Consider the following 16982-nt stretch of genomic DNA (forward strand, 5'->3'; position numbering starts at 1 on the left):
TGCCTAAAATTAAGACCCAAGACCCAAGATTAAGATCCAGGATAACAATATATCAATTCCAGAATACTAAATAGAACAATTCTCACTTTTAGCGGTAAACTCTGGGGATGGACAGCTACCTCTCCTGCTTGTAGGGCCCCAGCATCTTACTTACTGTACACCAGTAAAAAAAAGTATAGCATGCCTTCTCCTGGCACAGAGATGCAATGATGTATAGAGTTTCTCTTGCTAGGTGGGAGAAAGTAGCAGTCCCTAATAGGATTAAAAACATACTGTGCTTCCTCTTTTTCTCAATATAGAACTGACTTTTATCTCTATCAAGAGGGCAGTCATAGATTTAGAACAAACATTGTGTGGACTTCAGAAATCCTCAACATTTTCCTTTTCTTTTCTTCTGGGCTTTGCCCATTCTCAGAGTATCATGGCAGTTTCATCTTCTCAGAGTTACAGGAGAGCAAAGCAGAGCATACTGGACTCCAGGTCATGCTCGCAATTTTTCTCTCAGAAGAAAATCAATACAAAATAATTAGTTTAACAGAAAAATAATAGCAGTCTTTTGAAGAAAAAAAATCCAGCAGCAATTTAGAAACAGCTGTGACTTATATAGCTGATTCATTTTAATTTCCTACGATAAGCTTCTTTGGAGCCACTCTCTCACAATTATCTCACCCTCTCAATTCCAGCAGCACTTACTAATGGCCCAAGATCTGAGCTCCCAAGTTATTTGCTCCATTGGCTTTTAGTAAAATCAAGAGGGCCAGGCTTTGCCTGCAGAAAGAGACTTGTGGGTTATCCGCTTCCCTTTTTTCCTTTTCTTATTACATTTTCTTTCCCTTTTTTCCTTTGGAAATGGAAGAGAAAAACCAACATGGTGTTACCATTACCTGGAAGGGACAGGTCTTCTATCTTAAAGTTATTTTTAAACTTACTCTTGTATACAGTCAGCATGGGCTTCATACTTCAGCTATTAAAATCAACAGTAACTGCCCCAGTTGAAATGGCCTAGGACCTTTTTTGTTGATGGCTGTACCTCCCAGAACATCTGGAGAAGTCAAAGAGAACTGGGAATTTGATGCTCACTATATGGAGAACTTTTCATGGATTTCTCTCTGAGACCTCTGAAGAACCTTTGCTTCTAGAAACCTTGTAGAAAATATGGATGGAAAATTCCAGAAGATTTCTTCTGTCACTCTTTTCTCAAGTATTTTTGTGACCAAATCCTTTTATTACAGTAATCTGCCTTCATAAACAAGGGATGTACAATGTTTGTTAGCTGGCCTAAAGCAAGTGGGATCACTTTTTATTTTTCCTTATTTTATTTTCCTTTTAAATTTTATTATTTTTACTATTACCAAATGGGGTGATAGTAAAATTCTTCCTTTAAAAAGCTGCAATATTTTTCTTCATCAGTAGAGGATGCTATGACACTTAAACTTTTTTCCCAGACTTCTTCCTCAAATAGAAAAAGAAAAACCATTTCCTATTTTCTTTCCATTCCTACCCAACCCTCAACTGCAAATTGATGGTGGCTATCCCTTCTGGCCCCTTTTCAAACAAGCCCTGAATTCTTTCCTACAGTTTAACTGTGGTGTGGCCTACCCCAATCATAATGATTTCTCTTGTTATATGAGTTACTTTGGCTGTTCTACTTTCTTAAGGCTCCTGTATCTGGGGTACAAGGATCGATATTACACTAATATTTAACATTACACAGTCCCAAACTATTGTAGGCCTTAAAGACCTTGATAACATACTGAAAACATGTAATCAAAATAATCAAGTTAACCAATCTTGGCTGCAAATATAAGGACAACCACTGGATGACAGCAAATGGTTAGGATTTCCTATATGCCTTTGCTACCATCTAATTGTCAACTAGATTCTGGAAGCCCAGATCCAGTAGCCACAGATTCTCTTGTAGAATGGCAGCATCTGGATGGAAATAAAGAAGAATGAGATGGGGCGTTGCCAATCTTATTGTTATGGTGCTGCTAATAAGGCTGTCAATATTCACAGCAATGGAGAAGCTGATGGATACTCCTTCTAAAAGTGGCATCAATTACCAATTTCAAGCAAAGTATTAAAACTTTGTTGATACAGCTACACCACCAGTATCTTCCAATTGGGTAGGAGATGAAGCTCCCAGTACTTTATCTATTATGGAAGAGGCAAAACACTGCCTGTAAAGATAATCTCACCATATTTACAGTTTAGGCCTGGGAAGAACTCACACAGAATCTCATCAAAAAACATGTTTCCAGCTGATTCCATTTTCACTTTCAGGCTGCATGCATAATTTGAGAATAGGTTGGAGAAGCAGATAAGATTTTGAACCCCTTTTCTGATCTAAGGATTTTTCTTCTCTTCAAACAAACTACCTGCAGAAAGGGAGGTTGCATGAATATGTATATCTGTGCCCTGGTAACAGTGATGCATGGTTGAGAGAATAGAAGAAGTGAAAATTTAACAAGGTCTTTGTGCAGCAGTACCCCTGGATAGGAAGCATAGCTACACAAACATGTGAATTATTATTGGAAATTGCTTAGATAATCCATAGGCACTGGAAAGGAATGATGTTAACATATTAGGATAGTAAGATCTAAGACCAGACAGTTGTCTTTTGTTGTTGCTGCTGCTGTGGCTGCTTTTTTTACAGAAGAGGAGAAAATAGAAATTATAGTAAGCTAAACAATACCTAAAATTCAATCCGAAACTGAATCAACATTACGGAGATGACAAAACTAATCGAATGAGAAAGATTCCGAACTGGTGGGTACACCCCCCCAAATGTTGCAAAATAAGATAGGAACTTATACACATTTAGAAAAGATTAATTTAGCTTCAGTAATCTTTGTGGATATGTTTATTTCCATATTAGTAGATTTCTAAACATCACCTTGGTTTTTAAGATAATCTGTATATACCTGTAACACTTTTGAGCAAACTAATTCATTTGTAATTGAATTTGTATTTTAAAAAAAGGAAAAAGAAAGAAAGGTTTTCAGAGAAAGGTTAATAAGAAAGACTAAATCTTGGGACCATTATAAGAGACCTGCAAAGACCTCAGTCAAATCAACTAATCTATATACAACTGTAATGATTGCCCTAGCCTGCTCTAGAGTGGTACTGCTCTAGAGTGGAGTTAACCGCCTCAGTGGCCCCGTCCGTTTGAGGATGCCAAGCCGTGGAGAGGGCTTGCTTCGTGCCTAACAGCTTGAGAAACGCCCGCCAAAACTGCGAGGTAAATTGTGTACCTCTGTCCGAAATCAAGCGGGAGGGACATCCGTGTAGCCTGTACACGTGTACAAGGAATAGGCGGGCTAATTGACGCGCTGACGGAATGGACACGCAGGGGATAAAGTGGGCTTGTTTGGAGAAATAATCTTTGACCACCCAAATGACCGTTTTGCGTTGGCTGGGTGGTAGCTCTACAATAAAATCCATGGAGATTTCTTCCCAAGGGGAAGAGGGGGCTGCTACCGGCTGCAACAGCCCCTGGGGCTTGCCCACCTTGCGCTTGGACATTGCACAAACAGTGCAGGAAGCAATGTAGTCTTTGACATCTTTACGTAATGTGGGCCACCAGAATTGCCTCCGAACGAGGTGCAAGGTTTTTACAAACCCGAAGTGACCTGCGAGTTTGTCATCGTGTGAACGTGTTAACACGTCTTTTCTGAGGCTTTCAGGAACGTAGAGGCGGTCGGACTTCCAAGCGAAGCCTCTGTCAAAAGTAACATTGTCTTTATTCGCAAGCAACCAAGTATCCGTTTTCAATTCTTTTAAAAACTTTAGTTGCAATTGGGAGGGAATTGACAAAGAGCTTGGCTGAGCAGCGCTTGTGGTGGGCGGTTGTTGCGCGCGCGTTTGGCTTCGCGTCACAGCTTGCATGCCCAATTGGGGCGCCGACCATAGGGTGCTTACCACATCTGGCGCCGCCCCAGAGTCTTGAGGTTGCCTTGACAAGGCATCAGCCAAGAAGTTCTTTTTCCCTGGAATAAATTTGAACTGAAAATTGAATCGATTGAAAAATTGAGCCCAACGAACTTGTTTAGGGCTCAGTTTTCGAGGGGTACTAAGTGCCTCCAAGTTTTTATGATCAGTCCATACCTCGAAGGGGTGATTAGCCCCTTCCAACAGATGCCGCCAAGCTTCTAATGCAGCTTTCACTGCAAATGCCTCCTTTTCCCAAACATGCCAACGCCTCTCAGTTTCAGAGAACTTGCGGGATAGATAAGCACAGGGCTTGAGGCATCCTGCCTCGTCTTTTTGCATCAACAATGCGCCAATAGAATAATCGGAGGCATCTGCCTGTACAACGAAAGGCTTTGAGGGATCAGGGTGTTGTAAAATGGGCTCTTTGACGAAAGCTGCTTTCAGCCGCTCAAACGCCGTTTGACAAGCAGGCGTCCACCTCAACAACGCTCCGGGATTCTTGACTCGCCTAGTATCTCCCACCCCTTTTGTTCGAAGCAGGTCCGTTAGGGGCAAGGCAATCTCAGCGAACCCCTTTATGAATAATCTGTAGTAGTTGCTGAACCCCAAGAAACTTTGAAGTTGCCTGCGGGTACGGGGACTCTCCCAGTCCATGATAGCCTGCACCTTGGCAGGGTCCATTTCTATACCTTTATCAGAAATCCTATACCCCAAGTAGTCAATTTGGGTCTGATGAAAGGCACATTTGGATAGCTTTGCATACAATTCAGCAGATCTGAGTTTACACAAGACTTTCTTTACCAGAGCTACATGCTCTTTCATGGTTTCCGTATAAATCAATACATCATCCAAATACACCAGTACACCTTTAAACAGATGTTCATGCAAAACTTCATTGATTAATTGCATAAATACCCCAGGGGCCCCAGCCAACCCAAACGGCAACACCTTATACTGGAAGGCTCCCAACGGGCAATTGAATGCAGTTTTCCACTCATCACCCTCCTTGATTCGTACACGATAGTAGGCTTCTCTTAAATCCAGTTTAGAGAAGATCTTGCCTTTGGCCAGATGTGACAACATGTCCTTTATCAATGGCAAGGGATATTTGTTGGAAATTGAGACGGCATTTAATCCGCGGAAATCCGTACAAAGTCTCAATGTCCCATCCTTTTTTGGGCGGAAAAGAACCGGCGCCCCCACGGGTGAATTCGCCGGCTCAATGAATCCGCGCGCCAAATTTTTGTCCACAAATTCCCTCAACAGAGTCAGTTCCTTTTGCGTCATGGAATAAATTTTTGGTTTAGGCAATTGAGTGTTGGGCAGCAGTTCTATGGCACAGTCCGTCTTTCGATGGGGGGGCAACTGGTCAGCTTCCTTTTCACCGAATACATCAGCAAACATCCTGTACTCGGCCGGCAAGCCCTCCAGAGGAGAGGCCGGGTAAGGCGGAGTCGCAGCTGCCGCAACCCCCACCATCTCCTCTGGGGCACCCTTCCCCTCTGCCGCTTGATAAAACCCATCCCTAAATGTGATGGTCCGATAGACCCAGTTTATTTGGGGGTTTTGCTGCACCAACCATGGTACCCCCAACACCACCAATGGGCCCCCTACGGGAGCCACGACAAAAGACAACCCTTCCTGGTGACTGCCCAGTTGCAAGGCTACTCGCCCTGTAAAATGGGTGACCGGTTTGCCCCCTGCCATGGACCCATCCAATTGAGTAAATGCGATGGGTCTTTGTAGGGGAAAAGTGGGGAGCTCCAAAGCCGCCACCACGTCGGGGTGCATCAGACACCGGGAACACCCCGAATCAATCATGGCCCATACTTCCACCGTCTTGACTTGGGAACCCAATTTCAATTTCACCATGAGTATGCGGTAAGTGCCACTCACCGCTGGAGGCTCGCGCCCGTCCTCTACCACCTGCCCAGCGGCGCCCTTTAGAGCAGGTGGCTGGCGTTTCCCGCCGGTTGCGGGATTTCGGTCTCCCCTTCAATTTCGTAGAACATCACATCGTCTCCCTCGGTCTCAGCCACCGCAGCTTTCTGTTTCCTTGGCAACGCAGGGGACTTCGCCGGCGGTTTTCCGGGCCGTTCCTCCACCTTTGCCTTCGGGCATGCTGCCACTCGATGCCCCTCCTTACCACATCTCAGGCACAATCCTTTGGCGTACCGCTTCTCACGCTCCTCGTCCCAGGGTCGCTGTCCCGGTTTTCCCCCGGTGGCCGATGTGCGGCTGGGCTTCATCTCCCGCCCCGACTTGGCGGTCTTCCGCTGGGCAAAGACCTCTTGGGCATGTTCAGCCCTTCCTGCTAGCAGGATCCACTCATACAGCGTGTATGGGTCGTCCCTCCCCAGGGACCAGCGCAGCACCTCGGTATTCAAGCCATCTTTGAAGAGCTCAATAATGGTTGCTTGGGACCAGTCATCCACCTTCCCAGCTAGCGCTTTAAACTCCAAAGCATAATCGGCCACTGATCGGGACCCCTGCTTGAGTTCCTTCAGGGCTCGCTTTGCTCTCTCCTTTGCTAAGGGGTCCTCGAAGTGTTGCTTCAACGCCCAGAGGAACTCCTCGAGATTTTCCAGTTCAGGCGCTTCCGACTGGCACATCTGGACATACCAGTCTGCCGCCCTCCCCTTCAGTTTGGTGGCAATGGTGATGATTCTTGCCTTCTCCGATTGGAAAACCGCCCCCCATTCTTCCATATAAGCTTTCGCATTCGTCAGGAAGAACGAGAGTTTGGTCGGGTCCCCATCAAACTTGACAGGGAAGTCTCGCATGCCGCCTCCCGCCGGGCTGCGCCCCACCACCGGTGCTGCTGCGGCTGGTGCTTCCCTGACTCGGAGCGGCACGGGGCCCCGGGGCGATCGCCCGGGCGATGCTGCGATTTCCATCTGGACCGACTGGTCCCCTTCGCGCCTCCGCACCACCCGTCGCCGTTCCGGGGTCAGCCCCTGGGAGGAAGGGGTTGAATGCCTCTGGCTGGATTCTTCCCGGAGCTCTCGCATCGAGGTTACATCCAAGCTCAGCTGTTTCAGAATAGCCTCCAACGAATCCATTTTCGACTCCAGCACTCTGATTCGATCCGGAGTGGGTGAGCCCTCCGTTGGCTGCACCTGCACCACGTTGGGGGATAAGGGGTATCTCTGCCTCCAGGATGGGCCCCCCGCTGCTGTGGCATCTCCTCGGGTCTCATCCCAGGTGAGCAGCTCACCCGGAGAATTCACGGTGGTCTCCGGGGCCGTTTTCAGCCCCCCGGCTTCGCTCTCCGACCCGGAGCTCGCCTCCTCTCTGATGGCGGACAGCTCCCCTCCTTGGGACGGTCGGCCGGACGGCCTCACGGTCAAGTCCGGTTCCCCTTCCTCCATCATCACGATTTCGGGTTCGGTCATCGCGGGCTCTCTCCCTCACAAGTTAGACGCTTGTCTTCCTTGGACAGGGGCCAGCGGAGTTAGGAACTGAGATTCTCAGCTTTATGTAATGATTGCCCTAGCCCCAAATACTCAGACTCACAAGAGGATGCTAAATGAAATCTGATTTATTAGAGTACTAAAAGCAAATACAGAGAAAGCTGAGAATGAGCAAAAGCGCGCCAAATACAAACTTAAACCCTTGCTTCAAACGTATCCCGCCTCCCTCGTAACAGCCCCGCCCGGCACAGGTGCTAGCAATCGTCAGAGTTGCTAGCCTGGGAAAGTAACCTTGAGCTCAGTAGATAACACAAACACATTCCAAAGCAAAGCCAAAATATAATCGTTCCCATCCTCCCTAGACAAATGAAACACGCATCCAATTAATGACATGCGAAACGTTACGATGCATCAAATACATTGAAACGGCGCACATGACAACAACCATTAGAAATCAATAGATTGTTAGACCTTTGGAACAGTCTGATTCATCTTATTTGACACGTAATATTTAGAATGGACAGATAGGTATTTCTTTGATTATTTTGCATTTAGTGTCATAGAATGTATAAGAGAATAAAGTATGGGCAAATACCAGGGCTTGGACTCTATTTTTTCAGAAGTATTTTTGAGGGATTTTATGTAGGTCAAAGGGGGAAAATCTAACCCGCTCTTCTGCCAGCCCTCTCATTGTTTATTTTATTTATTATTAATTTATTTCCTCTTCTCCCAGGACTGTTTGGAAGGATATATAGGCAATACATCGAAAGAGCTCAAGAAGAGCTGAGGCATAGCTACTGACTTTAAAAAATGAGGAGGATTGCTGGCAGACAGGGAAACCAGAAAGGGTTAGGACACTAAATGGCTGGAGCAACATCAGTGGTGGGTTTTTAAACCAATGTTGCATGATCAGGTTGGAGAACAGTCCAAGAGAGCAAAGGGGTCAGATGGGACACCCTGGAGAAGATGCTGATGCTAGGGAGAGTGGAAGGCAAAAGGAAGAGGGGCCGAGCAAGGGCAAGATGGATGGATGATATTCTAGAGGTGACGGACTCGTCCCTGGGGGAGCTGGTGGTGGCGACAACCGACAGGAAGCTCTGGCATGGGCTGGTCCATGAAGTCACGAAGAGTCGGAAGCGACTGAACAAATAAACAACAACAACAGATCTTGAAAGCAAATAGCCAGCAGGCTTTTGCCAAAAAGCAAAAGAAACCAACCAACCAACCACCGCTAAAGCCCTCTGCAATTTTCTCTGAAAGGTGAGTTCACTCCATACCTGAAGAAGAGTGAAACTGCCTTGACAGCATCTCACCTGAGAGCATCTCACTCTCAGAGTGCTGGAATATGTAACTCCTCCAGAATATTGCCCCTCCAGCATCTTAGCTCATAAAGCCGCCCAATGAGGAGGAGACAGGATTGGAACCTCTGCTGTATCTGCCTCCTCTTTGGATACTGTGATCTTGGATACTGTGATCTGGAGCAGTAGACTTTTGAGTGGATAGAATGGTGCACAGGAGACCTCAAGACACAACAGTTGGATATAGGGGATAGAGCCTTTCTAGGACCTTTAATAAGGAACTATACAGTATTTAGTGCTACCAGATCTGGGCTTCAACAATTGAGATACCCACTTGGCAGCAGAAGAGTGAAACAGACAGCTCTTCTGACATCTAGTAATCTTTCAGATTTATACAACCCAGATTTTTGTTTTTGTGTGTCATTCAATTGTGTCCATTCCTTGGAGACTGCCGGGACAAGTCCCTACAGTTTTCTTGGCAAGATTTCAGAAGTGGTTTGCCATTGCCTCCTTCCTAGGGCTGAGAGAAAGTGACTGGCCCAAGGTCACCCAGCTGGCTTTCATGCCTAAGGCATGTCAGACTCAGCCCAAGAACTGCAAAGAATCAATCTAGTCAAACTTCAGTTCTCTATTTGCTCACACCGTATAGACAGAATCTTGCCAGACTAAAGCTACTGTACTTTTAGGTTAAAGCGAAATAGCCTGGGAGGCTCTAGGGTGTGGCTACTCTGAACCTCTTAGTCTTCCCATGTTCCAGCTCTGGATGTGTTTTCTCTTATCCTACTCCCCTCCTTGGAATGTGCTCCCTCCTTCCTGAGAACCAGCAGCGTTTCCTAGTCCATCCTATCAACTCTCCCTTCAGAGACACATTCCATCACATGTGGGACTAGAACTCATGGTCTCCCGGTTTCTAGCCATTGCCTTAACCACTAGACCAAACTGGCTGTCAACTGAGATATGGTAGCCCAAACTGATTTTTGTTTCCAGGTTTGTTTCTGAAAATTTCCTCCAGAATCCTTGATGATAAGGGCTCTATTTCACAGAAAGCAGTACCTGTTGCACAACATTATTTGAGAGGACATTCTATAGAAATGATTTAGGGAACATTTTGAGGGAATATCTTTTAAGTCTGTTCAGAAATGGTTCAATAGCTACAGCATTGATGGCTTAACAAAATCATTGATCAATGAAAGCAAATATCCATTCGCTAGTAACTGGAAATTCATTTTTAAGAAACTCTTTGGAGAACAGAGAGGCAGAATTTGCCTGACTCATGTTTATCCTCCTTATTCCTGTTTCTAAAGAGGGTTGGCTTAAGAAGAGCATATGTGACCGTCAAAGTTCGATCAAGCTCTTTTACAGAGTATTTGGGAATCAACTTATGAATGTACTTTCATTCGCTGGTTCAGCTTGACTAAAATGGAAATCCAAAAGCTGCTAACTCTTATGCTGAGGCACTTCTTCCATCTCTTCCAAAATTGAAAATGATTCCTAATAGGTATTCCTGTGCTGCCAAAATGATTTAGCATAATGCACTGAATGAGATTGCTAAGTCAAAATATCTTTCCCTAAGTGATTTTCTTGCTGTGTCTCTGAATGTCAGAGGGAAAGAAGAGGACATCGCCTGCTGAATATCATTGCCGGTTTAAAAGTTTTACACTACATAATTCATCCTTGGGAAGGGATGAGCTTTTCTTCCATGCATAAGATAGAAAGGCTCAGCAATACTAATCGCATTACACTGAAGATTTGCACCAGGCCCTCTTGGATGCCAGTTTGGCTGCTAAATCACAGCAATCCATCATTCTATTGTTCTCCACCATCTGTGTAGATTTCAGCAGGCTAGTGTTGATGTGATGGGTGAACTCCCCTTTCTTCCTTCAAGCACTAGACTAAGAGTTATAAAGATAGTTGGAGGTGCAGCAGAACCGGTCCAAGAAGTTGTGTTGGCTGAGGCTGCCACAGCTTCTTATTCCACTGTACTGAGTGTTGTCCCTTAGTTTAACATAGAAGAAGGACTAATGTCCTCCACTTTATGATACAAGTCTGTTAGGGGGCGGTGACAGTCTGAATGGCATACAACATATCACTTTCTCCCCCAGCTGTGGGTAGATGCCAAGATGTTCTGGAGGAACATCAAAAATAATGTCACTATAACTCCCAGGATCTGCCACTCGAAATGCCTAATGGCTGTGACACTTTGCAGGTTCTGATCCTATTATGGATACACAGTTGCCATCAGCAGACAGTCAATACATCATAGATAAGGAACAGCTATGATAGAAGGTCATCAGTTCAGGAGATTTGACCGTGAGGTGTCTCATGGAGCATTCCTTCCAAGAAACAAATTGGCATCCATTTTGGGCCATTCTGGAACATGCTACAAATTTTATAAGACCACTACTGAAAAGTTACCATCCTTGTACCAGATGGATCGGCTCTGAAGTGTGAAGCAGTCCTGGAATTGGCAGTTACTAAATTAAAGTGTATAATATTTATCTTAATTCCATTACATTATCTAACAAAATTGGATTAATGCCTTCGTGAACCCATTATTTGAAACTTTCTCTTTGAAAATGAAACAGCAGATGGACCTCTCCAGCTCAGACTTACCTCATCATAGATGTTGTCGTTTCTGTCAAAATCACCCGCCTTTCTTGGAAGTACATGGACATGAAAATGCTAAAAAATGAAATCAGACTCAAGGTTAGCCAGAAGCCTTTAATGCAACAGATCCTTCTTAATATTCTCAAGTTCTTTCTTGTGGTGTTATTGTTTTTAATGATCCCTTTTCTAAAGCTCATTTTGCTTTGCCATCTTAACCTAGGGAAGCATCTTTGTGGGAGCAGCTTATACATGTTAATCAACTGAACAATGGTCCAGAGACTTAAGTAAATAAAAATAGTTCTGAAGTGTATGAAAGACAGAGAAACTCCATGGCAATGGGGGATTTTAAGACAATGCTGAAAGCTGCTGTGGAATTACAGGTTGTCACTCTGTGTTTCAGTTGTCATGGAAATGACAGAATATCACACAGCTATCAAGTTAAATTGATAAGTATGACTATTTTCCAAACAAGATGTTTATAAACTCATTTAACTGAGAATAGTGTAGTCTACCAGAATAACATTTCTCATTTTGGACTTTAAAGGGACTCTATGTATATCAACCTAAGCCAAGGTTCTTCTAATCCAGTAATTTCCCACTCTGAATGTTTACAAGTAAGGGATGCAGACACCCCCTATTTATCTACCACATTTGACACAGAACAGAAAGTTGATGGAGACAAACAAGATGATGAATTCATTATTATTATTATTGTCTAGTAGTAGTAGTAGTAGTAGTAGTAGTAGTAGTAGTAGTATGCTGTCAAATCTTCAAAATGCACAGTGGCTTATAACAACATCTTATATACAATTATAATTTCCTCAAAGTATATACAGTAGATCATACAATATACAGCTGATAATTAGTAAAGGTAAAGGTTTCCCTTGATATTAAGTCCAGTCGTGTCCGACTCTAGGGGGCGGTGCTCATCTCCGTTTCAAAGCCAAAGAGCCGGCGTTTGTCCATAGACACTTCCTTTGTGGTCATGTGGCCGGCATGACTAAACAGAATGCCGTTACCTGCCCACCGAAGCGGTACCTATTGATCTACTCACATTTGCATGTTTTCAAACTGCTAGGTTGGCAAACTACCCCAAAAAAAGGATTCAGAACAATCTAGGGTGTGGGGAGGGGGGTTAAATGAATAGGATCCCCCTTGCTACCTACCTAGCCCAAGGTCACCCAGCTGGGATTGTGCCTAAGTCAGGACTAGAACTCATGGTCTCCCGGATCCTAGCCTGGCGCTGTAACCACTACACCAAACTAGCTCTCTTCCCTAACCTACGAGCCCTCAAGAGCCTTTATTCTCCTAGAATGGACACAGGAAAGTTTTAGCTTTGTGTGCCTGCTATGGTTCAGGTCCAGACTGCCTCTTCTCAGGTACAGAATGAGAACCTTGTCAGAGCCCTCCTCCAATCTTAGGACAATTTAAGGTAAAGGTAAAAGTTTCCCTTGACATTAAGTCCAGTCGTGTCCGACTCTAGGGGGCGGTGCTCATCTCCGTTTCAAAGCCAAAGAGCCGGTGTTTGTCCGTAGACACTTCCTCCATGGTCATGTGGCCGGCATGACCACACGGAACACCGTTACCTGCCCGCTGAAGCGGTACCTATTAATGTACTCACATTTGCATGTTTTCGAACTGCTAGGGTAGCAGGAGCTAGGACTAGCAACAGGAGCTCACCCCGTCATGCGGACTTGAACCGCCGACCTTCCGATTGGCAAGCTCAGCAGCTCAGCGGTTTAACCCGCAGCACCACAATTGATAGCTAATAAGCAAAAAATAAAATAAAATCCAACAAATAATGGCATGATTATCGTGAATAAAAATCTACCTATGTAGTTCCTAAGAGTCGGCACCAACTTGATGGCACATAATCAACCACTCAATCAATCACGGCAGCCCATCACTGCCTGAAAGGCTCTCCAGCAAAAGGCCCTATAGTATGCTCCCAGAGATATCTGAATGGAACTTCTTCCCCAGCTGGGTGCCCACATGTGCTAAAGGGCACCAGGTAGGGAATACGGGATTGAAATGTAAGCAAAAATGAGTTTTACCATAAGGCCTTGTGACAGAAGCACTTTGCAAAATTCAGTGGTGCGTGCAAAGTGCATCTCCTTGAAGCACTGAAAGGGTTGAGTTCTTCTAAGGTTCAGCACAGCTGCTTACTCCCATTGTCTGCATGTGCCCATCCAAGCACAACTGCTTTGCTGGCAGTCCTAGCACAACTGTTGTCTGTGAGTGTACATATGCTCACTGCTCTTGAAGCAGCCACTCCAAGCCTTCCAGAGGTTATATTTTGATGTTTCAAGAAGAAACATTACTCATTCCTGTCAATGCCCTTGGGAAGCGCTCCTTTTGAATGTGTTGGAAGTCCTACTATTCACAGGCTGGTTCACATGACATTAAAACCTAAACCCTGGTTAGAAAACACATCACATAATATATTGTGTTGGGTTCCATAATATAAACCATAGTATGGCTTAATAATATATGCCTTGTGTGGCACAGAGTGGTAGGCAGCAGTATTGCAACTGAAACTCTCCCCATGACCCGAGTCCGATCCCAGCAGAAGCTGGATTCTCGGGTAGCCGGCTCAGGTCGACTCGGCCTTCCATCCTCCCGAGGTTGGTGAAATGAGTACCCAGCTTGCTGGGGAAAATGACGACTGGGGAAAGCAATAGCAAACCACCCCGCTAGAGTCTGCCAAGAAAACGTCATGAAAGCAGTGTCCCCCCAAAGGGTCAGACATGACTCGGTGCTTGCACAGAGGACCTTTCACCATTCATGGCTTAATATTATGTTCATATAAAATGCTAAAATAATGTCTGGTTTCCCACAATACACTGGATCACAAATGACCCAATCACAGTTTTGTGTAAAGGTATGAAAAGTCTAGTATGAACTGAGCCATGGTTATGTGTAGGTGTTGAATACTCACTGTATGTCTGTGTCTGTGTCAATGTGTGCACATGTGTAAGATGTGTGTCCATTAATTCCCTATGTAGAAAATGAATTCTTTCTATTAAAATCCACACACAAAAATATATATAAGCACATAAAATACAAGCACAAATGCAAGGTATGCAAAAAGTGGCACACTACAACAGGAAAAATGATTAAAAACAATTACAAAATACATTGCAAACGTTTTTTAAAAATCGATTCATGGAAAACAGATAAAAGATACTGAATCAAGCCTCACCCTCAGAGGAGATATATCTGCATACAGTATACAAAAAGACTGTTGCCCCAAAGCAAAATGGTGTAGAAGAAGTTACTAATCAAGACTCTTGGGGCAAGAAATCTTACAACTTAAATATACAACAAGAAGTTAAAAGTGGGAAAATAAAATTTTGGCTTCAGCTGCCATCTACAGTATGTATTTGGGGGCAAACTAAAGTTCAGAAACACTTCCGAAGTATGAAGCTGTGTCTTAGATGCTACTAAGCCTATAAAAATATTGGATGCTCCAAATTAATTCAAACAACTCAAGAGTATTAAATTGACTTGGATCATTTGGACCTTTTCTATATACACATATGTCTGTTCAATGATCCAAACTGAACCAGGTTTTTCCATTATGTGGACATATCAATCAATTATCTGAATTGATTGATATGTCCACATTGAAGTGGATCAATTTACTGAATTGATGGGAGTATTCAGGTTGAATCAGACCTGATTTGCATACCACCCCATCTCAAAAAATTGGCATTTCTATTCCAGAGTATATATTTCTCCTTCTTGGCTGGATGAATCACCATACCTGCTATCAGTTTGCAAAGCAGAAAAACAGAAGAGGGTGCTATTTGCATTTGAAATTAACACACCCAAAATTTCCAAATATTATCTCCCGGCTGTTCCTCTGGCTGGAGGCCACAGTTCGTCAGGTATTTTCCAGGCAAAACCTTTGTATTAGGCTCCATATATATAGCGGTAAAATCCAGTTATCTAATGTCTGCCCCAGCTGGGCTAAGGTCAACTTATGAAGGCCATTTGCTCATTGGAATATAAATACATCTCAGTTGGGGCACAGTTAATGAAGTTCTCTTTGTTTTTTCCAAATTTCCTTAGAAGACTAATATTTTATTATCTGTTGTTATAATCACTACTGTCTACACTTTTTGGAATAACTATGGTAAAGTTGCCAAATGAAGGTAAAGATGTTCTTTTTTTTTTTAAGGTTAAAAATGGTTCTTTTGAGTAATACATCAGCGATAGTGTTCTGATCATGTATTATACTAATACATCACAAGAGCGATAGTGCCCTTATGATGTATTGGTGTAATACATCATCCCAGCATCATTGCCCTGATGATATATTGCTTGAAGCCACAATGCAAGCTTAAAAGCCACTCTTTGGTACCCTTGGGCCCTCATCTGCACACTTACTTGGAAAATTAAAGATTCATTGAGGAAAACAGAAGATAAAGGGATGCTTATATATTGATTGTAAAAGTGGTAGTAAAATTAGAAGCCACTGAGGAACCCTTAGTTCATCATTTGGCCCATACATTACATGATAAATTGGAGCTCCTTCTCTGGATAGCTAGGCTACAGTACATCGTTAAGTTGCTTAACTATCATTGAAATCAATGGTATTTAAGGGCACATATGCATATTGTTTAAGCTGTTCCTGCCAAGTTGACTCTAAGCAGCTTCAGCAAATCCTGTTTGGACTCTCACACAAAACACATGACAGGCCCCAACTCTGCTCACCTTTAGGAAAGCTGTTAAGACCTGTCTCTTCCCCCAGATACCAGAGAGCCAGTTGAACAAGAGTCCCCTTTTGTTTGTTCTGTTATGTTGCTTGGTTGCCATTTTATATTTTGTGTTTATATATTGTATTTGTTTAATGTAATATGGTAAGGGTTATTTTTTTCCGATTTAGTGTTTATTTTTCATGCTGTACATCACCCAGAATCACACTGTTTGAGTTGGATGCCTTTATAAATCTTGTTAATAAATAATAAATAAGTAAATATGCATAAAATATATCTGTGCCAGGTAAGGTTAAGTTTATATACACAGGGCTAAAGCATCAAATGCACCTACATGCAGGTACTACAAACAGCCTCAAAAAAAATAATTTCTTACTGCCCCGTTTCTTTCTAATGTTTTCAGAGCCACTTTGCCATGAATGCTATAATAGCACAGTGGCTATAACTCTTGCCTTATAAATATAAGCTTGCTGGTTTGAAACCCAATAGAAATGTGTTTGTTAATTTTGTTGTAGCTGTTGTAATTCCATTTTTTCCCTTTCCCCGAGTGTCCTACTGTTCATTAGTGCACAGTTTCATGATTTTCCCAATCACCTGAAGTAAAAGGGTTTTATCCCCAGCTCCCAGGTAGCCCACAGAGTTTAAGGATGTGTTTTCCTCGCAGTTCAATCTATGATGCCATTTCAGCTTGAAGGTCATAAATGTGTTCCCATTTTTGTCCACAATCCTGTTTTATCATCACAGCTTGGAGGAGTGCAATGCCAAGCATGAGAGGAGAATTTTGTTACACATGGGCAGGGGGGAGGAAAGATGAACAATTCTTCTGCATCTGAAACTTATCCCTCCCCAATGTATAATTAAATAAAGGAAAATCCACAACATGTCACAAAGTGATACAAGCAGCTTCTCTTGGAGTCAGCCCCTAATTTGATGGGGTGGCTTTCAAAAAGCACATCTTGTTTTCTAGGTTATGATTCAGGTATAACTTTGATATGGAAAGAAATCGGAGT

At 43.6% G+C, this 16982-nt stretch overlaps 1 protein-coding gene across 4 annotated transcripts in view; it reads right to left on the bottom strand.

Moving 5' to 3' along the window:
* The window catches only part of FHIT (fragile histidine triad diadenosine triphosphatase), a 1201403-nt gene that overhangs the window by 146855 nt on the left and 1037566 nt on the right, over positions 1-16982 (bottom strand). For all 4 annotated transcript variants that reach the window (XM_063296411.1, XM_063296410.1, XM_063296412.1 and 1 more), the window contains exon 5: positions 11258-11326. In XM_063296411.1, the coding sequence (XP_063152481.1) occupies positions 11258-11326 (69 nt within the window). The remainder of the gene's footprint in view (positions 1-11257; positions 11327-16982) is intronic.

Source organism: Candoia aspera, chromosome 2 (assembly GCF_035149785.1).
Source record: "Candoia aspera isolate rCanAsp1 chromosome 2, rCanAsp1.hap2, whole genome shotgun sequence".
Classification (NCBI taxonomy): domain Eukaryota; kingdom Metazoa; phylum Chordata; class Lepidosauria; order Squamata; family Boidae; genus Candoia; species Candoia aspera.